Below are 21,622 nucleotides of genomic sequence, written 5' to 3'. Positions count from 1 at the left end.
CGCAGAGCCCCCGAACTTGGGCTGGTTGAGGTCAAGATGAGCCCTTCCCCAAATAGGTGGCTTCGGTGCAAGGCAGCTGCCTGGGCAACAGCTCAAGAACTTTATTGACCACGTGACTCCTGGGGGTGCTAATGGGGGGATACCCTCAGGCCCCGCCCCAGCAGCCTCCGCCGAAGTTCTTGGCTGAGCAGCTCCTGTTCCCTGCGGGCACCCCGTAGTACACTTCGGTTCTCCTGGGCCCTCCGGATCAGGTAAGGGATCACCTCCTCCAGGGAGCCATAGGGGATGGACTTGTACACAGCATAGCCAGCCTGCCCTGGAGGGAGAGTATTGGCAGGGTGTGGGCTCAAGTTTGGTGAGAGGCTCCCCTAGGCTCCATCTGGAACAGAGACTTCCATTTCTGAGAGCATGACAGATTAGGTGAGTTGGACAAAATCTCCTGCTGAAAAAACTAAAACTCCTGGAGTAAACATTAAAATAAAAAATTCTTGATGTATAGAACAGACTTTTGGACTCTCTGGGAGAGGACGAGGGTGGGATGATCTGAGAGAACAGCATCAAAACATGTATATTATCAAGTGTGAAACAGATCGCCAGTCCAGGTTGGATGCATGAGACAAGTGCTCGGGGCTGGTGCACTGGGATGACCGAGAGGGATGGGATGGGGAGGGAGGTGGGAGAAGGGTTCAGGATGGGGAACACATGTAAATCCATGGCTGATTCATGTCAATGTATGGCAAAAACCACTATAATATTGTAAAGTAATTAGCCTCCAACTAATAAAAATAATTGGGAAAAAAATAAAATAAAAAATTCTCAAAGTTATAAAAATGCTGCAAAAAGAATAAAGTGAAAGTGTGTCCAAGCGGACACAACCTGCTCGGTCATGTCCAACTCTTTGCAACCCCATGGACTATACAGTCCATGGAATTCTCCAGGCCAGAATACTGGAGTAGGTAGCCTTTCCCTTCTCCAGGGGATCTTCCCAACCCAGGGATTGAACCCAGGTCTCCCAAATTGCAGGTGGATTCTTTACTAGCTGAGCCACAAGGGAAGCCCAAGAATACTGGAGTGGGTAGCATATCCCTTCTCCAGGGGAATCTTCCCGACCCAGGAATCCAACCGTGGTCTCTTGCATTGTGGGCGAACTCTTTACCAACTGAGCTATTAGGGAAGCAAAGAGAATAAGGAATTTGCTAATTCAAGAATTAAGAGAAAATGAGGGGCTTCTTTTGTGGCTAAGTGGCAGAGAATCTGCCTGCCAATGCAGGAGACAGGGGTTCAATCCCTGGTCTGGGAAGATCCCACATGCCACTGGACAACTAAGCCCACGTGCCACAAATACTGACCCTACATGCCGCAACTACTGAAGCCCCAATGCCTAGAGCCCATGTTCTGCAACAGGAGAAACTGCAATGAGAAGCCCATGCACTGCAACTAGAGAGTAAGCCCCTGCTCACCACAGCTAGAGAAAAGACCACGGAGCAATGAAGACTTAGCACAGCCAAAAATAAATTTAAAAATTAAAAAAACAGAGAACCCAGAGCAGAAGGATTACACAAGAAGCATTTCTTTCCTGAGGTCAAAACTGAGTTTCTGTCTAATGACTTCAAAGTTAAGGGGGTACAGAAATGGAGGCCTAAAGCGTGACCAGGATTAAGAGTTACAAAGAAGAGCTTCCCCAGATTAAGTGTGAACCTCAAAATCTAGACCCTCAGAGTAAGAGTTAACAATAAGTCAACTCTCTCATAAGGAAAGTTGGCCTTGACCATCAACAGAGCAAGGAAGAAAACAAATCCATCTGTGAGAGGTTGTGGCCATGGGTGGTGTGTCTGTGCGCTCATTCACTTCAGTCATTGTCAGACTTTGCCTGGGACTGTTAGCTCACAAGGCTCCTCTGTTCATGAGATTCTCCAGGCAAGAATACTGGAGTGAGTCGCCATACCCTCCTCCAGGGGATCTTCCTGACCCAGGGACCGAACCTGCGTCTCCTGCATCTCCTGCATTGCAGGCAGATTCTTTACTGCTGAGCCACCCGGGAAGCCCGTTACCGTGGATTAGTCTCCTAAAATATTTGCAGCCCCAGTGTGGATCCTTGGGATATCTCTAGAAATCTCAAGCTGTGAAGTTAGGGTACAGTGATTTTGTACCCCTTAGCTCCTGACAGAAGAAAACATAAATCTTCTGGTCTCGGGCCCTGGGGAACAGTACAGTAAAGATAACAAAGCAGACGGGAAACAAGATACCAAGATTAAGAACCAAGATACCAAAATCAAGACAGAAACAACAGAGCACAGACGCAGAGACAGGCCCGCGAGGCCTTCAGATATGGGACAGACCTCTCTGGAAGGGCCTGCCGCTTGGCTGGCTACAGGCTGTTGATGGGAGCCTGGCCAGGCATCGTCTGGGAATGGGAGAAGGGATCTGTCTGGGAGGGAATGAGGCTGGGGCAGGTTAGGTGGGAGGTGGGAGTAGGGGGCTGGGAGGGACGGATCACTTACATACCCAGTGCCAAGGAGACATGGTCACACATCCCCAGAAGTTGTCCAAAGCAGACTGGCCCATCTGGAGGAATGCCCAGCTCCCACATGCTACAAAAAAGGTCACATCATCAATCCAGACAGTGGCTGGATCCAGAGCTGAAAGTTAGCCACGGCACACTCATATGGCTCTTCTAGTTATTCAAATATTGAAGTATTTCCAAACTCACTGATAAATAACCATGGCCCTGGGACCCCTGAAAGCTCCCCGGTGAGTCTCAGCTCCTTTCTTGAAATGTTTGGACTTCCCTATTCCCCAGCAAATAAGGGGCAGTTCCTTGTTCAGCTGGAGCCTACAGGTGTAGCAGGGGTTGAATATTTTGAATATTCTCCCCAGACCCCCTTTGAACCTACTGGCCCACACAGTCCTTCCCCTTGTCAACCACCCTTTGGGCACTTATTTCCATTCCCCTACTTCATACCGCTTGGTTGCCTGGCGAGCAGAGTCCTCATTGTGGGAAGCCACCATGAGGTGGCACATGGGGCCACGTTGGGACACTTGGGTCAGCATCAGCTCCAGACAGCGGCTGTAACTGAAGGGAGATGAAGGGTCAGCTTATGGCACCTGGTGAGTTAGGGTCAGGCCCCAGAGACTGGAGATTTATGTCCTTGAGGGGCAGGGTGCCTAAGGGCAAGGACCCTGAAGTCAGGAAGTACCTACATCCCACCTGCCTCAGCCATGAGGGACATCTTCTTTCTGAGCCTTTTTCTTCTCTTTAACAACACACGTTCACCTGTTAGCATTGTTGTGAGGATGGAGTGAGATGAGGGTAGACCTAAAGTCTTTGGCACAATGGCAGTCTCACAGCAAAGGGCCATGTCACAGGAGATGACATTTACCCACCGACATTCACTTCAGCAATGTCTGCAGAGCAGGGTTAGCAACACCCCAAATGTCTGTAAGTTTGGGACTGGCTAAATGAACATCCAGAGGATAGTGGAGGGCCCCTGTGGGGGCAGGGACCCCCCCCATGATTGGATGGGGATGTGGGTAGAGGTGAGCTCTGTCAGCCTGTTCATTTTTGTGTCATTTTGATTTTTTTTGGGGGGGCCGTGCAGAGAGTGGCATGTGGGATCTTAGATCTTCAACTGGGGATCAAACCCACTCCCCTCAAAGTAGAAGCATGGAGTCCTAACCTCTGGACCACCAGGTAAGTCCCCATTTTGATTTTTGAATCATGTGAATGTATTATTTATTTAAAATCTCTATTAAAATGTTAATGGTACTGTGCTGGAGAAGATGTGGAGAAATTGAAATTCTCCCACTGTGCTAGTGTGAGTCTAAATGGCTGCAGCCACTTTGGGAAACCATCTGGCAGTTCTTCAAAAAGTTAAACATGGAGTGACCGTAGTGAAGTGAAGTGAGTGAAGTCGCTCAGTCGTGTCTGACTCTTTGCAACCCCACGGACTGTCACCCACCAGGCTCCTCCATCCATGGAATTTTCCAGGCAAGCGTGTTGGAGTGGGATGCCAGGAGTGACCATAGGACCCAGACATTCCAGTCCTAGAGAGTTGGACTTTTAAGAGGATTTAAAATGTACATTTACCAAAAATATATATACATGAATGTTCACAGCAGCACTGTCCACAACTGACAAAAAGTGTCAACAATCCAAATAGCCATCAATTGATGAATGGATAAATCAAATGTGGTCTCTCCATACAATGGAATATTATTCAACCGTAACAAGGAATGAAGCACTGACACACGCTAGGACATGGTTGAACCTTGAAAGCATTATGCTGAGTGAAAGAAGCCAGGTACAGAAGGTCAAGTATTATGTGACTCCACTAATATGAGATGTCCAGAAGAGACAAATCCATAGTAACGAAAAGTAGATTAGTGGCTTCCAGGGCCTAAAGGGATGGGAATTATGAGTGACTGCTAATGGACATTTGTATTAGCAAATTAGCAAATAGAAGGGGGAAAGGTGGAAGCAGTGACAGATTTTCTCTTCTTGGGCTCCAAAATCACTGCATGGTGATTGCAGCCATGAAATTAGAAGATGATTGCTTCTTGGCAGGAAAGCTATGACAACCATAGACAGTGTGTTAAAAAGGCAAAGACATCACTTTGCCACCAAAATCTATATAGTCAAGGATATGGTCTTTCCAGTAGTCTTGTACAGATGTGAGAGCTGGACTATAAAGAAGGCTGAGTGCCAAAGAAATGATGCTTTCGAACTGCAGGGCTAGAGATGACTCTTGAGAGTCCCTTGGAAAGCAAGGAGATCAAACCAGTCAATCCTAAAGGAAATCAACCCTGAATACTCTTTGGAAGGACTGATGCTGAAGCTGAAACTCCAGTACATTGCAAACAGCTGACTCACTGGAAAAGACCCTGATGCTGGGAAAGATTGAAGGCAGAAGGAGAAGAGGGCGACAGAGGATGAGATGGTTGGATGGCATCACTGATTCAATGGTCATGAACTTGGGCAAACTCTTGGAGATGGTGAGGGACAGGAAAGCCTGGCGAGCTGCAGTCTATGGTGTCTCGAAGAGTCGGACACAACTTGGCTACTGAACAAAAACAGCTGATGGATATGTGGGGTTTTTTTTTTGTCTGTGCCATGTTTGTTTGTCTGTCTGTCTGTCTGTTTGTTTTGCTGAGGGATGTGGGACCTTAGTTCCCAGACCAGGGATCGAGTCCATTTTCCCCTGCAGTGGATCCTCAGAGTCTTAACCACTGGACCACTTGGGAAGTCCCAGAGTTTCTTTTTGAGATGATGAAAATGTTCTGAAATTGGTGGTGATGGCTGCACAATTTGATGAATATACTAAAAGCCACTGAATTGTAGTTTAAAATATCAAATTGTATGGTATGTGAATTATATCTCAGTAAAAAAAAAACAAGATTCCAAATGATTAAGCCCGTAGGACACAAATGTGCCTAGGAGGCTTCATGGGCTTTGGATGCAAGCTTAGCCTTCATGGCTTGACCACTTTCTGTGGGGGCTTGGTAAGTCCCTGTGGCTCTACAGACCCCTCCTTGTCCACTGGGAAATGGAATCAGGCTTTGAAAGCTCCATGAGAACAGGGCCTGGGGTCCAACTGGATTGCTACCGCAACCAGAATCCAACACACGTCCTGATATAAAACAAGTGATCAGCAAGTGTGTATTGAAAGAATAAATCTTTTCTTCTCAGGCCATGAGATGGTGGCCCCAGGAGCTCAGCCATGTCTTGCCTGTGATTAGAGGTGTATCAGAATGAGGGTTCTAGAGTCAGTCTGCAAGTGCTAAGTCACTTCAGTCATGTCCGACTCTGTGACTCGAGGGACTGCAGCCCGCCAGTCTTCTTTGTCTATGGGATTCTCCAGGCAAGAATAGTGGAGTGGGTTGCCATGTCCTCCTCCAGGGGATCTTCATGACCCAGGGATCGAACCTGCATCTCTGGCATTGGCAGGAGGGTTCTTTACTGCTACCGCCACCAGGGAAGCCAGTCTGCCAAGGCTCAAATCTTGGCACTGCCACTCACACTAGCTCTGCAACCTTGGGTGAGAGATGTCACCTCTTTGTGCCTCAGTTCCATCCTCTGTGAAATAGAGAGCAATAGTATCTACTGCTTGGGGTTGTTTACTCATTCATTCACCAGACCTGTACCGAGCACCTCCCATGGAGCAGGAGCAGTATTAAGCACTGAGGACTCAGCAGTGAATAAGTTAGAAAACGCTGCCCTCCTGGGCCCCCGCTCTTATGGGAGAAAAAGACAACAAGCGACTGAATACCAAAGCTCTGCTGCCAATAAGTGCTGGGAGAAAAATAAATCCAAGAAGAGAAGGTGTGGTGTGTTTCAGTTTTTGGTAGGGAGGGCAAGAAGATCCCCTGAGAAAGTCCCAACAAGTAAAGACCTAAAAAGGTGAGTGACTGAGCCCTGCCACATGGCCATCTGGAGGGAGAAGGTTCTGGGCACTGGGAACAAGAAGTGCAAAGTCCCTGGGGTCATCAAGGAGGCCAGTGTGGCTGGAGTGAAGTGAGTGAGGGGACAGGACTGCAGGCCACTGCGAGGATCTGGGGTTTATCAAGGGTGTGCTGGGAGCTATGGGAGGATTTGAACTGAGGAGGGAGATTTGACACAGGTATTAACAGGCTCCCCGCTGGCGACAGGTTGGGAAGGGGTGACAGAGAAGGGAGCAGGCTGCTGTTCAGGTGGGAAGTGACAGTCTCCTGGTCAGGGAGAGAGAGAGACCTGTAGATGCATATAGGTTGCTGGACACTGTGGGGAATGAGCTCTAATCAAAGGTTGGATGCTAATGCTATTCCTCTGGAGGCCGGCAGAGGATGAGATGGCTAGATAGCATCACTGACTCAACGGACATGAGTTTGAGCAAACTCCGGGAGATAGTGAGGGACAGGGAAGCCTGGCATGCTGCAGTCCATGGGGTCACAGAGTCAGACACAACTTAGCTACTGAACAACCACAGCAACAATTATTCATCTCAGAGGCCGGCCTGCCCCTGTCCCACCTCTGACTGGTAGCCTCATAGTCAGGCTGAGTGGGATCTTCGGTTCCCTGGAGCCGGGCCATCTCTCTCTCCTTGTCCAGATACGCCCCTCGTACCAACTTCACTCCAAAGGCCAGGCCAGCCCTGTCTGCGGCCTCAGCATCCCGCCTCAGCTGCTCATAGGTGTCCTGGTGGAGCACATGGGCAGCTTCAGATCAAGGCGCTGGGACCCTGACCTGCAGCCCCTTGTCCCCGACCACACCCCCCATCCCCGGAGTGCACCACACACCTTCAGATAGGCCTGGTAAGTGTTCCACACCCAGGGCCCGCCTTCCCTGGAGCTGTTCCAGCGCGTGGCCAGGGCAGCCACCAGCAGAGAGAGTGCTGGGTTCAGGGAGGTGTACTCGGCATCCACCAGGAGCCTCACGCGCTGTGCCCGGGCGTGCTGAGGGTGAGAGGGACTGCAGTTGGGCCCCGGGGGTGACCAGCAAGCAGATGCAGTGGAGGTAGGCCTCGGCAGAAGCTGTTACCTGTACCACCCGCTGCAAGCGACTCAGAGAGGCCTGGAGATGTCGTGTTTGCTCGGTGTTAAGGCAGGAGACCCGGAGGTCCTGGGGGGCAGTGGGGAGACAAGGTGACTCAGGCCTTCTGGACCCTTCCAGAGCCCAAGCCTCCTCTCACCCACCAGCAGGCAGGGAAAAAAATTTAGAAATTACTAGAAATCTGGAAAGCAGCTGTGTCATATAGATACTATTTATTGAGGTATAATACATGGATGGACGGGCTTCCCAGGTGGTGCTAGTGGTAAAGAACTTGCCTGCCAGTGCAGGTAAGAGATGCCGGTTCTATCCCTGGGCCAGGAAGATCCCCTGGAGGAGGGGACGGCAACCCACTCCAGTATTCTTGCCTGGGAAATCCCATGGACAGAGGAGCCTGGCCAGTTACAGTCCCGTGGGCTCACACAGAGTCGGACATGACTGAAGCGACTTAGCACACACACACACACGCACACATGGGTTGAGAGCCCAGAATTTGAGTTTGAGTTTTGGCTCCACCATTCACTGTGTGGCCTTAAACAAGTCATGTAACCTCTCTGGGCCTCAATGTTCTCCTCTGTAAAATGGGGATGATTATAGTATCTACCTCATTCAGTTGCTGTGTGGATAAAAATGGGTTAATATGTGAGAAGTGCCTGGCCATAAACAGGACAGGACAGGGCCAGCATATGATAAGTGCTCAATGTTTTTGTTGTTTTGTGTGTGCTCAGTCGTGTCTGACTGTTTGAGACCCCATGGACCATAGCCTGCCAGGCTCTTCTGTCCATGGGATTTCCCAGGCAAGAGTACTGGGGCGGGTTGCCATTTCCTCCTCCAGGGGATCTTCCTGATCCAGGGATCAAGCCCATGTCTCTTGCACCTCCTGCTTTGATAGGCAGATTCTTTACCAGTGTACCACCTGGGAAGCCCTCAGCACTTAATACATGTTATTACTGTTATAATAATAGGTGACTTCAAATGCCATCTTATGTATTTAATCTTCACGATGATCCTAGTAGGCAGATGTTATTCCAAGCTCCATTTTCCAGTGAGAAAGCCAAAGCTGGGAAAGCGAAGTGACTTAGAATTAGCATCTAAGAACAGTAACCAGCTCCTAATAAGAGTCATGAGTATTACCTTGCGTTAGTTTTTCAGGATGCTTCATTGCAACTCACAAGGTTCCCCTGGTCTGACCTTTATTCTACCTCCTCCCACTCTTCACCTCACTCACTGCTCTGCGACCTCACTGGCTTCCCAGCTACTCTTTGAACATGCCAGGTACCTTCCCACCTCAGAGCCTTTGCTCTGGCTGTTCCTTCCACCTGGAATACTGTTCCCCTAGATGTCCATCCACCCTACTTCAACCTCTCAACAGGGTCTTTATTTTCTCTGGTTTGATTTTGCAACTCTCTAGCTGGGGCTTTCCCTTCCCCTTCCTCGGCCTTATTTTTCCCTACAATGCTTGTTTTTTAAAATTTATTTATCTGGCTGTTCAGGGTCTTAGTTGCAGCATGCAGAATCTTTTAGTTGCAGCACTCGAATTCTTAGCTGTGAGATTTGGGATCTAGTTTCCTGACAGGGATCGGATCTGAGCCCCCTGCATTAGGAGCATGGAGTCTTAGCCACTGGACCACCGGAGAAGTCCTTGTTGTTGTTCAGTTGCTAAGTCACGTCTGACTCTTTGCAACCCCATGGACCACAGCACACCAGGCTTACTTGTCCTTCACTCTCTCTCAGATTGTGCCCAAACTCATGTCCATTGAGTTGGTGATGCCATCCAACCATCTCATTCTACAATGCTTATTTCTACTTGTTACATATCCGCTTTGAGGTTTTTTTTTTTAATAATTAAACATTTTTCACACTCTTATGAATAGAGCAAAGAGAGGGCAGTCTTTTTCTGTGTCTGTCTCTGCAGTACCCTTCACGTATGAATCCAAGATCACTTCTAATAAACAGGAACCTTTCAGAAGAGCTCAAGTGAAAAGGCGGTTTACTAATACAGGAAAACTCTCGGAACCCAATTTCGAATGTACCTACTTTATCTGCATTAATTACTGTGATTCCCTAAAACAATTAAGTAAACATAATTTCCAATTTACAAATAAGGAAACTGAGACCCAGAGGGTAACCTAACCTTTAAAAAGAACGAATTTCCTGCTGGGTGCACTTGCACCCCCTCCCCACCATGTGACCGGCAGCTGAGCAAGTCTGCACTCAGCTTTGGTTTTTTGTCTTGACTTTTTATTGGACTTTTTTTTTGCTTTTATTGTTGCTTTTTTTGGCTTCCCCATTGGCTCAGTGGTAAAGAATCCACCTGCCAATGCAAGAGACTTGGAGACACAGGTTCAGTCCCTGGGTTGGGAAGCTCCTCTGGAGGAGGAAATGGCAGCTCACTCCAGTATTCTTGCCTGGAGAATCTCATGGACAGAGAAACCTGGTGAGCTGCAGTCCATGGGGTCTCAAAAGAGTCAGGCAAGACTGAGCACAGCACAGCACACATAGTTGCTTTACAATGATGTGTTAATTTCTGCTATGCATCTAAGTGAATCAGCCATACATACACATATTGTCCTTTGTTGGATTTCCTTCCCATGTAGGTCACCAGAAAGCATTGAGTAGAGTTCTCTGTGCTATACAGTAGGTTCTCATTAGTTATCTGCATTACATATAATACTGTATATGATTGCCAGAAGAAATATCAATAACCTCAGATATGCAGATGACACCATCCTTATGGCAGAAAGCAAAGAAGAACTAAAGAGCCTTTTGATGAAAGTGAAACAGGAGAGTGAAAAAGTTGGCTTAAAACTCAACATTCAGAAAACTAAGATCATGGCATCCAGTCCCATCACTCCATAGCAAACAGGGAAACAATGGAAACAGTGAGATACTTTATTTTCTTGGGCTCCAAAATCACTGCAGATGGTGCCTGCAGCCATGAAATTAAAAGACATTGGCTCCTTGGAAGAAAAGTTATGACCACCTTAGATAGCATATTAAAAAGCAGAGACATTATTTGCTAACAAAGGTCCATCTAGTCAAAGCTGTGGTTTTTCCAGTAGTCATGTATGGATTTGAGAGTTGGACTATAAAGAAAGCTGAGTGCTGAAGAATTGATGCTTTTGAACTGTGGTGTTGAAGAAGACCCTTGAGAGTCTCTTGGACTGCAAGGAGACCCATCCAGTCCATCCTAAAGGAAATCAGTCCTGAATATTCATTGGAAGGACTGATGCTGAAGCTGAAACTCTGATACTTTGGCCACCTGATACAAAGAACTAACTCATTTGAAAAGACCCTGATGCTGGGAAAGATTGAAGGCAGGAGGAGAAAGGATGATAGAGGATGAGATGGTTGGATGGCATCACTGACTCTGTGGACATGAGTTTGAGCAAGCTCTGGGAGTTGGTGATGGACAGGGAAGCCTGGCGTGCTGCAGTCCACAAAGGGGTCGCAAAGAGTCAGACACAACCGAGCGACTGAACTGAACTAATAAATGTCAATCCCAATCTCCCAGTTCATCCTACCCCCCACCCTTGGTATCCATATGTTTGTTTTCTATATCTTTGTCTCTATTTCTGCTTTGCAGTAGGTTCATATGTACCATTTTTCTAGATTCCACATATATGCGTTAATATATGATTTGTTTTTCTCTTTGGCTTTGACTTGAATGATTGTCTCTTGCAAGTCAGTGCCTCAAAGGACGTATATTTATCTTGGTCAGCATCCCCACCCCGCAACGGACATGAGTTTGAGCAAGCTCTGGGAGATGGTGAAGGACAGGAAGCCTGGCATGCTGCAGTACACGTGGTCGCAAAGAATCAGACATGATTGAGTGACTGAACAACAAGTCTCCACCCCTAGCACAGCACTTGGAACATGGTGCAGGTTCAACAGACATTTAAGGAATTGTTACACATTTGTAACAGGGATCTTCCCTGGTGGCTCAGACGGTAAAGAACCTGCCAGCAATGCTGGAGGCCTGGGTTCAATCCCTGGGTCAGGAAGATTCCCCTGGAGAAGGGAATGGCAACCCACTCCAGTAATTCTTGCCTGGAGAATCCCATGGACAGAGGAGCCTAGCGGGCTACAGTCCATGGGGTCACAACGAGTTGGCCACGACTGACTGACGCACACAGTTCTCGGTCTTCTTATGGGGATTCCACAGTGAATGTGAGCTGCTGCTGACTCAGGGAGTCCAGCTGGGTTCAGAGAAATGGGGAAGTTAGACAAGAGGAGCAGGTGGAATTCAGGGCTGTTATGGCCAACAGGACTCCTTCCCAGGCGGCACTAGTGGTAAAGAACCTACCTGCCAATGCAGGAGATACAAGAGATGTGGGTTCAACCCCTGCATTGGGAAGATCCCCTGGAGGAGGGCATGACAACCCACTCCAATATTCTTGCCTGGAGAATCCCATGGATAGAGGAGCCTGGAGGGCTACAGTCCATAGGGTCAGAAAGAGTCGGACATGACTGAAGCGACTTAGCACACACACACACACACACACACACACACACACACACACACACACTCATGGCCGACAGGATGGATATGGACCCCATCCTGTGGAAGAAGACTCTCTCCAGAAGGGAGGAGTGAGGGGCACCTACCTGCCCAGTTCTTCTCCCCAGTCAGGGAATCGTCTCTCCCCATGGGGCATCGTCCGGGGGAGTTCTGGGCTATGAGCAGCTGGTGGAGCTGCCACCCTCAGAGGGGGCCGACCCGGCCCTCATTTACCCTTCACCACCATCTGAGGTGGCGACTACTGTCACCCCCATTTTACAGAGGGGACACAGAGGTGAAGGCACGAAGATGTGAAGTTACTCGTCTAAAGTCACACAGCCTGACCTAGGATTTAAACCTCAGCTTCTCCAGAGCCTGAGTACTTAGCCGTCACCCTGTACACCCACCCACAGGCAGAGAGGAAACGCTTCCCTCAAATATAGGTAAAGCTGTTAGGACAGCACGCGGCACGTTGTGAGTGGTCGGTAGGTTCTCCACCGTTAATATGTTGTTCCAAACTCACTTGCTTCATTTATTTATTCACCCATTTGACATGTTTATCACATCCTGAATAGGTGCTAGAGCCTGGGACATGGCCGTGAACAGGACAGTCATAAACCGTGCTGTGGAACCGGTGACTGTGAAGACCACGGATGGGTGGGAGCTGGGATCTGGGGTAGGGGCGGCAGGGCGGCTCTGACATGGGGACAGGAAGAAGGGACAGCTTTAGGGAGACACAGGCCAGTGTGGGACCCAGTGGGTGTGAGAAGTCTGGGGGACACCCAGGGGGAGGTTTGGTGCAGGGGAAGGTCAGGGGAAAGGCTGGGCCTGGAGACAGAAAGGTGGGCATCATTAACGCAAATCGGGGAAACTGAGGCTGGAGGGGTGGGTGAGAAGGCCCTTTCGAGGGGAGTGAGGAGCAAGCCTGGGCCTCGCCCTGGGGAACCTCTATATTTGAGTGTCAGGCAGAGTAAACATCACGAAGACTGAGGATGAGCCGGGAGAGATGGAAAAGGAGGAACACCAGGTCTGATGGTGTTGGGGAAGACAAGGGAAGTGAGTGACACAGAAGGAGGGCCCTTCTGTTATGGTGAAGGTCCCTCCTGGCAAGGGTTTTAGTCCTGAAGACTGCCCTAGGAAGAAATTACTGCCATTGCCACGTGCGCGTGAAATGCTGAGGAAGGGGTGAAGCTTGTTGCACTCTAAAGCTGATCCTTTAGGCACTGCTCTATGTGTTCTGTGATGCATTAAAAAAATTACAAATTAAAAAACAAACATCAGCAGGTCCCAGGTAGCGTTATTTGGTGGTGATGGAGACTCAGAGGCCACCTGGGTGCCCATCCCAGGAGAGGTAAACCAGGCGGCCAGAAGCCCAAATTAGAAACAGTGGATTAGGACTTCCCTTGTGGTTTAGGGGTTAAGAATCCACCTGCCAATGCAGTGGATGTGGGTTTGATTCCTGGTCTGGGAAGACTCCACATGACTCGGAGCAACTAAGCCGGTGCACCACAGCTACTGAAGCCCGGGCCCTAGAACCTGTGCTCCGCACCAACAGAAGCCACTGCAGTGAGGAATCCCACGCACCACAATTAGAGTATCCCCCACTCTCCCCAACTAGAGAATGTCCAAGCGCAGCAATGAAGACCCAGGACAGCCAAAAAGAAATAAATAAAATAAGTAATTTTAAAAAATGGGTTAGATGTACACAGAGATGCTTGGAGGGAGCTAAAAATCAGAGTGCTCAGTGGAAAAACATAAGCAACAGAATGCAATAGATAAGATAATGTTGTTTAGCTGCAAAGTCCTGTCTGACTCTTTATGACCCCATAGACTGTGGTGTGCCAGGCTTCTCTGTCCTTCACTATCTCTAGGAGTTTCCTCAAACTCATGTTCATTGAGTTGGTGATGCTGTCTAACCACCTCATCCTCAGCCATCTCCTTCTCCTCCTGCTCTCCATCTTTCCCAGTATCAGAGTCTTTTTCAACATAATGATGAATGTTACTTGTAGATATTTAAAACTATACCCAACCCCCAGACTGATGGAGAAGGGCACAAAGGAACTTTCTGCAGGGTTGGAAATGTTCTGTATGTTGATAGGGATTATAGTAGCTCCAGTGTGTGTTTGTCAAAGCTCATCAAAAGGTACATTTACAATGTATGCATCTCACTGTATATAAATTTTTCCTGGAAAGAAATGACTTCTGAGCTCTAGTTGGTGATATGCATTCTGAAGCATTTGGGGGAGAAGCATGCTGATGTCTGCAAATTACTTTGAAATGCATCAGAAAATAAGATGGGTGGGTGGATGGATAAAGAAATGGATATGATTTAAAAGCAACAATAGTTAAATGTTAACAACGGCAGGTGTTCACCATAAAGTTCTTTTGATTTTTCTGTATGAAAATTTTTGTAATGTTGGAAAAATATGCCCCCAAATAGCATATATTTGGCAAAACCACATCATGATAACAAAAAGATGTATATTATACAAGGTGAAGTGATTACTGATGGCGGGGAAGGTAGAAATAAGATAGGGAAATAAAGAATTTAAAGGAAATAATGAATGAGTGAATGAATGAACCAAAACCCCACTGGTCTAATCATAGCTCCTAGCTAGTTAGCACACACTAGCATAGCTGAATTGATTGAAAAAATATTGGTTACTTTTTTATTGGTAAAGAGCTACTGTCTTCATTGATCCTATGAGAGCTCCCAGCTCCCAGGCCCCTAGCCTAGAATCCCGAGGTGACCCATATTCCGGTTACTCTCCAGCCATGCCCCAGGGCAGTAACCCCATTTATTCTGATAGTTCTAAGCCTGGGAAGTAGAGATAGTTAAATATTTAGAACATTCCGCTGCCAGGTGTCTGCTGCCTTTGCACTCCCCACCAACCATTCAGTCTCCCCCAACCTGTGGTCCTTACCTGTCCAGAGTCCATGGCTTCTGCCAGCCTCTCAGGGCTCAGCTCCAAAGACTCCCCTGGCCTTCGGACCCATGAGGCGAGCTCCTTCTGGAATGGGATGGTGGGTGGGGCGGTGAGGGGGACCTGGTGGGCAACCGCCCCTCCCCTCCCACCCGGCCGGCCCTTACACAGAGCCGAGTGCTCATCAGCGCCGTCATCTTCAGCTGCATGAGGGCGTTCCCCATCGGGTCAGGTGTCTCCAAGAGGCCTCGTGACAGGTCCACGCATCGCAGCATCGCGCTGAGGTTCCCTTCATACCAGGCCTCGCTGCCCAGCCAGCGGGCATCAGGGCCAAGAGCCCACTCGCCCCCTTCCCACCAGCCTGCCTGCCTCCCTAGGCCCGGGCCCCTCTACTCACCCCGTCTTGACAGCCGAGTCTGGCTCCTCCTCGATGGGCACTGCCAGCAGAGGCCGCAGGCCTAGGGTCTGGAGCTGTAGGACACAGCCCCTCACCTCCTCGGCGGTCTCACCAGCCACAAACTGCCCGTAGATGGATGCTCGGAGAAGCGCACCCGAGAGCCGGGAGCCCAGGAGTCGCCGAGACCAGGCTTGGAGCTGGGGTGACAGGGAGCAGAGGCTCAGAACCAGGCCCCGGGAACTTCCTAGGTTAGTCCCCCCGGGATCGCTGCTCACCGCCAGGCCGTGGGTGACCAGAGGCGGCCAGGCACACAGCCGTAGCACCAGCAAAGCCCGGGTCAGTTCTCCCGTGCCCTTGAGGTGGAAGGCCCCTCCATCAAAGCTGAGGGGCTGCCAGCCCCCCGGGGAGGGGCCAGCTTGGGAGCAGAGCATAGGACAGGTCCGGAGCATCAGGAGCCCTTCACCACTTCCACACTGGGTCAGGGGGCTTTGGAGGCAGCTGGTCTACCCAGTGCCCCTTGCTCGGCCAGGGACAGTGACTGATTAACCAGACAGTAGCCAGGGAAAGGCAAATCTTTAGGATCACAGACTCCTTGAGGGGCAGTTAATTATTAACTTATAGGGACATAGTTCAGAATAACGGGGACAGGAAAGGAAAGCCCCCCTCAAAACCTCAATGACCCTCAGCATAACAGCTCACACTTATTAGGCGCCCATCATATGCCAATGGGTATTAAGTCAGAGTGCTCTGGGAGCCAGGCAGTGTGACTTTGTGATCTTGGGAAAGTTATTAAACATATCCCGTTGCAATTGCTTCATCTTAAAGTGGGAGAGAGTGTAGTTTGCAAATACACATAATCTTTAATCTATCTGTTCTATATTAAGTATATATCCTAGAGAACTTGAACATGGACATCAGGAAACATGTACAGGAAGAAATGTTCACAACAGTATTTTTTCAATAGCCTTAAATGGAAGCTACCCAAATTTCCATCAGCTCGAGAATGGAGAAATACACTGTGGCAGATTCATATGACAGGCTACTATACAGCAATGAAAAAAGAATAAACTACTGATGCATACAACCACATGGATGAATCTCACACATATGTTGTGTGAAAGAAACCAGATGCCAAACAGGACATGCTGTCTTATTCTAGTCAATACACTTGAAAGCAGGGATAATGAAACAGCAATATAGTGTGTGGGGGGATGGGTACATACATGGGTGGTAAAACTATAAAGAAAAGACAAGCAAGGAAATCATTATCACCAAAATCAGAAAGGGATCAGAGGAGTTGTAACCAGTGGGGTCTCATGGGGGCTTCTGTGCCCTTTTTTCATAACCTGATAATTATTCACATTTGTTCATATTGTAAGGGTTTTAAACTATATTCTATTTTCCCTCCCACCCACTATCAAGATGGAAGTGGGGAAGTTTGCTTAGTATTTATTTGGCTGTGTCGGGTCTTAGTTGCAGCACTTGGGACCTTTAGTTGTGGCATGTGGGATCCAGTTCCCTGACAGAGGATGGAACCTGGGCCTCCTGCATTGGGAGGGCGACGTCTTAGCCACTGGACCACCAGGGAAATCCTTAAACTTTTTTTTAGTTACATGCACAGTTTTAAAAATTTAAAAATTAAAATAGCACAAAAGGAAAGGAAGTGAAACAGTCTTTCTCCAACTACTCAATCTCAGTCCCTCAATTTCATGCCTCCAAGGCAATGAGGTATCCTTGGAGAGGATAGTTTGTGCATAAAAATGCACCTATATAACTCCTTTTTTTTTATAACTCCTTTTTATATATAAATGAGAAAATATTATTTGTCCCTTTGCACATTGACTTTTTTTTTTACTTAATGTATTTTGAAGGATTATGCTCATCTCAGCACATATAACTATATCTCAAATTTGAAAGCTTTTATGTTATTTCTTCCTTTAATCTTTTGTAGATTTTTGGAGCTTTCTTTGTGGGAAGGATTTTAATAATAAGTTCAATTTCTTTAATAAATATAGGGCTCTTCATATTTTCTATTGCATCTTGGGTTAACTCTCATATGTTGTATTTTCCCAGGAATTGGCATTTCATCTAACTTGTCAAAGCCCTTGGCACAAAGTTGTCATAATATTCTCTTTATACCCTTTTACGGGTAGCAGAATTTTTTATATCATTTTCTTTATTTATTTTTGGCTATGCTGGGTCTTTGGTGCTGCACAGGCTTTTCTCTAGTTTCGGCGAGTAGGGACCTACTCTTCACTGCAGTGTACGGGCTTCTCTTGTTGCAGAGCACGGCTCCAGGGTGTGTGGGCTTCAGTAATTGTGGCTCACAAGTCCTGAAGCACAGGCTCAGTAGCTGTGATGCACGGGTTTAGTTGCTCCACAGCAAGTAGGATCTTGTCGGACCAGGGACCGAACTCGTGTCCCCTGCATAGGCAGGGGGATTCTTAACCACTGGATTCCTAGGGAAGTCCCTAGAGAAGATATTTTTTTATTTCTCAGTTGGCAGGTCTTACTCCCCACCCCCCCACCCCCGCCCCGCTTGCTTATTCTTAAGGAGATAGGACCAAACAGCAGACGAGTTGCTTTCATTTGTGGATCTCAAAGGTTAATGGTGATAGAAGGAGATTATTGAACCGAGAAATAATTTGCTCCTTTCTCAAATTAGGCATAGGTGAGCCACACTTACGTTGAACTAGTGATGTGTGTGGCTGTCTTCTATTTCTTATTTTGGAAATAGGAGGCATTTCCTATTAGCAGGAGGAATAAAACCCACTCTCTGACTTCTGACACTGTGTTAACCGATCAGGAGAATTTAGTTCTTCACCCAGGGTAGAGATGTGGGGGGTGCACTGAGGTGTGGTGATGAGATTATCAGTCTGATGTTGATATTTACCCAAGATTTGCCCCAAGATGGGGCAATCCAGAACTAGGGGTGAATTCTTTAGGGTTATTGAGCAAGAGGGATGAGAAATGGAAAGTCTCATCTGTAGTTAACCTTGACGTCTGTCCTAAGAGAGAAGCTTCCAGTAGCCTTGGAGGAGCTTAAGTGAAGCTCCCAGATGGTCATTCGGTGGGTGATGGTCCTTCAAGGTGAGAGTGAAAGAAGCCTTAATGTCAGCTCAGAGGCGGGGCAGAGTTCTAAGTGGGAGACCAGTCCTCAGAGTCCTCTCATTGGCTCTGACTGGGCCACCTGGTGAACCCTAAGCCAATCACTGGGCTTGGAAAATTAGACACTCTGGTTGGCCAGTTCTGAGAGGTATGCCTATTGGTGGAGCTCCAGCGGGGGCTTGGTACAAAACATGTCCGAAGTAGGGGACCTAGGCACTGATGCTTCCCAAGAGAAGACTGCATATCACCCGGAAAAGGGTGAATAAACCCTGGATGACAGAACAACTGAGCTCATGAGTGACTCTGATGGTTCTGGGAGAGAATACATAAACTTAGAAAAGAGATTGGCACGTGGAAACAGCTCATAAATGCTGTTCATCTGTCGTTGTTTCAACTGTTCAGTGGCTTCCTGTCTCCCAGAGGATAAACTACAATCCTTCATAATATATCTTTGCCCATCTCACCAACCTCAACTCCTACCACTGCCTGTTATTCTCCAGCCTCAATTTTAGGAAGATCCCTTCCCACGCTGTGTTCTTGGGGTCCTCTACGTCTCGATGCCTTATACAGCTACTTCGCCTTTAATATTGGGGCTCAGTGACCACACCATGCGGAGGACACTCTCTGACACAGACACCCTGAACTCCAGATCCCAATACACAACCAATCTTCTGGTATATTGATTCTTCTCAAACGGGCCGGTACTGCCCCCTGGTGGGAGTTCCGGGAAATTGCCCAAACGTTCTTGGTTGCCGCATTATGGAGGCTGAGCCCATACCGTAGGCTGAGCCCGGAAGAATTAATGCTTTCAAAATTAATGCTTTCGAATTGTGGTGTTGGAGAAGACTCTTGAGAGGACCTTGGACAGCAAGGAGATCAGTCCGTCCCAAAGGAAATCAACCCTGAATATTCATTGGAAGGACTGATGCTGAAGCTGAAGCTGCAATAATTTGGCCACGTGATGTGAAGAACTAACTCATTGGAAAAGGCTCTGATGCTGAGAAACATTGAGGGCAGGAGGAGAAGGGAGCGACAGAGGATTAGATAGTTGTATGGCATCATTGACTCAATGGACATGAGTCTGAGCAAGTTCCAGGAGATGATGAAGGACAGGGAAGCCTGGCATGCTGAAGTTCATGGGGTTGCAAGGAGTCGGACGCGACTTATCCACTGAACAACAGACATTCAGAGGCCAGGGTCAAGGCAGCCTGAACACTGCGTCTGCATCCTCAACAACTTGAAAAGATCTTTAAAAGCATTCATATGGGTACAAAGAAAAGTTTATAATTATCTAAAAATGATATAACACAAATACACATGCATGCATATTTGGGGGATGGTTTAAAGTATACTTTTTTCTGAAATGAAACTGTATCATAAATAGAATGACAAATATAATTTAGTGTTTGTTCAGAATGGTACCAGGAGTTGTTCAGCATATCAGAAAAATCATAATACCATCTATGAGATATACTTTAATTTAATGTTATATAATACAGAGAAAGAAATATGCATATAATCACAAGTATTCAGTGTGATAAATTTCAGAAAGTGACAACACCTTTGTAACTAGCACTCATGTCAAGGAACAACATTATCAGTCCCCTAGAAACCCTCCTTGGGTCCCTTTCAAGTTACTATTTCCCTCTCTCCCAAAGGAAACCACCTTTGCCATAAATCAGTTTTGACTTTTTAACTTTAAAGAGTTAAATCATACGGTGTATTCTCTTTTGAGTCTTTTGGATTCAATATTGTGTTTGTGAGATTCAACCATGTTGTCAGTCAGTAGTTCATTTATCTTCATCGTCATAGTAACTGTTGGATGAATATACAGTTTCATTGGGCTTCCCTGGTGGCTCAACAGTAAGGAGTCCGCCTACCAAAGAAGGAGACGTGGGTTTGATCCCTGGGTCAGGAAGATGGCCTGGAAAAGAAGATGGCAACCCACTCCAGTATTCTTGCCTGGAGAATCCCATGGACAGAGGAGTGTGATGAGCTACAGTCCATGGGGTCAGTCAGACATGACTTAGCAACTGAGCATGCATGCATGGGTATGTGTGTGTTCAGAATTAGTAGATACAGCCAGTTTGGCAAAATGGTTGTATTGATTTACCCTTCCATGAGCACATGCTTTTTCCTGACCATTTTTGTTGAGTTTTGTTTTTCTTTTTTCTTCCTGTCCTCAGGCACACAGAATGAATTAACCACTCTCCTTGGTTCATGATGCAATCTGATCCATGCAAATTCCCTTCTCTGATAATAAGAAATCAACTGTCATAAATATATTGATTTTCTTTTATGAATCCCTCTGTATTTAACTGATTTCCCACTGTTACTGCCTCCCTTGTCCCAGGTACTAGCCCTTTGCATTACCCCAGGGCTCTAAGACCCTGCACTAGGCAGTCCTCTCATTGTGCTTGGGTTCTGACACCTTATCTCGGGGGGTGTCGTGGCTCTCCACCCAGCACACACATGTGCATGCACACACACACACTCGTGTAGTCTTTGAGATTGCTTTAGCCTACAAAATACCATTAGGACTGAAAGCTCTTATTTTTTTCTCTTAGTTTATTTTTTAAAATACATATTTATTTATTTGGCTGCCCTGGCTGTTAGTTATGGCACCTGGGATCCCCAGTTTTCCTTATGGCACATGAGATTTTCTTTTTTTTTTTCAGTTAAGGCATGTGGGATCTAGTTCCCTGACCAGGGATTCAACCCTGGCCCCCTGCATTGGGAGCACAGAGTCTTAACCACTGGACCACCAGGGAAATCTTTCTTTTATTTTATCTTTAATCCTTCCTTTTCATAGTTTTATCGTCTTTTTTATTCATAATCCTAATGACTTTCTTTTCTATGTAGTCAGATTTGTATATTTTGTTAGTTTAAAAGACCATACTTCTGGATTTTTAAACAAGAATCTGCATTTTTCCTTTAATTTATTTGATTTAATTTTCTTATTCCTTCTTCTTTCTTTGGGTTTATTCTATGGTTCATTTATTAGTTTCTTAAGATAGTCACCTCATAACTTTGGAGCTTTCCCCTTTTCTGGTACACGTATTTAAGGGTATAAATTTTTCCCCAAAATTCTGCTTTTGATGCCTCTCACAAGTTCTGATAGGTAGTATTTTCATTTTCTTCCAGTACCAGATAGTCTTCATTTCCCCATG

General features: G+C 47.1%; 1 protein-coding gene across 1 annotated transcript; it reads right to left on the bottom strand.

The window, feature by feature from the left end:
- Positions 1 to 66: 66 nt before the first annotated feature.
- Positions 67 to 15,881, bottom strand: PRODH2 (proline dehydrogenase 2). The gene is made up of 10 exons (XM_043437430.1): positions 15,620 to 15,881; positions 15,345 to 15,541; positions 15,115 to 15,253; positions 14,948 to 15,034; positions 7,514 to 7,594; positions 7,273 to 7,428; positions 7,005 to 7,171; positions 2,963 to 3,073; positions 2,506 to 2,591; positions 67 to 316 (listed from the first exon to the last, which is right to left on the bottom strand). The coding sequence occupies exons 1-10, from the start codon at positions 15,791 to 15,793 to the stop codon at positions 129 to 131; spliced, it is 1,386 nt and encodes a 461-aa protein (XP_043293365.1). The 5' UTR covers positions 15,794 to 15,881; the 3' UTR covers positions 67 to 128.
- Between the last annotated feature and the right edge of the window lie 5,741 nt (positions 15,882 to 21,622).

Source organism: Cervus canadensis, chromosome 18, assembly GCF_019320065.1.
Source record: "Cervus canadensis isolate Bull #8, Minnesota chromosome 18, ASM1932006v1, whole genome shotgun sequence".
NCBI lineage: Eukaryota > Metazoa > Chordata > Mammalia > Artiodactyla > Cervidae > Cervus > Cervus canadensis.
Note: the sequence above shows the minus strand (reverse complement) of the source record. Positions and strands in the feature narration are given on the sequence as shown.

Bases quoted from the DNA above. Each gene is read 5' to 3' on its own strand.
- PRODH2 (XM_043437430.1), bottom strand. From the start codon at position 15,793: ATGCTCCGGACCTGTCCTATGCTCTGCTCCCAAGCTGGCCCCTCCCCG. The intron at 7,429-7,513 runs GTAACAGCTTCT...TCTCACCCTCAG, and splicing joins GCTTGCAGCGGGTGGTACAG to CACGCCCGGGCACAGCGCGT. The intron at 2,592-2,962 runs GTATGAAGTAGG...CCTTTTTTGTAG, and splicing joins GCTCGCCAGGCAACCAAGCG to CATGTGGGAGCTGGGCATTC.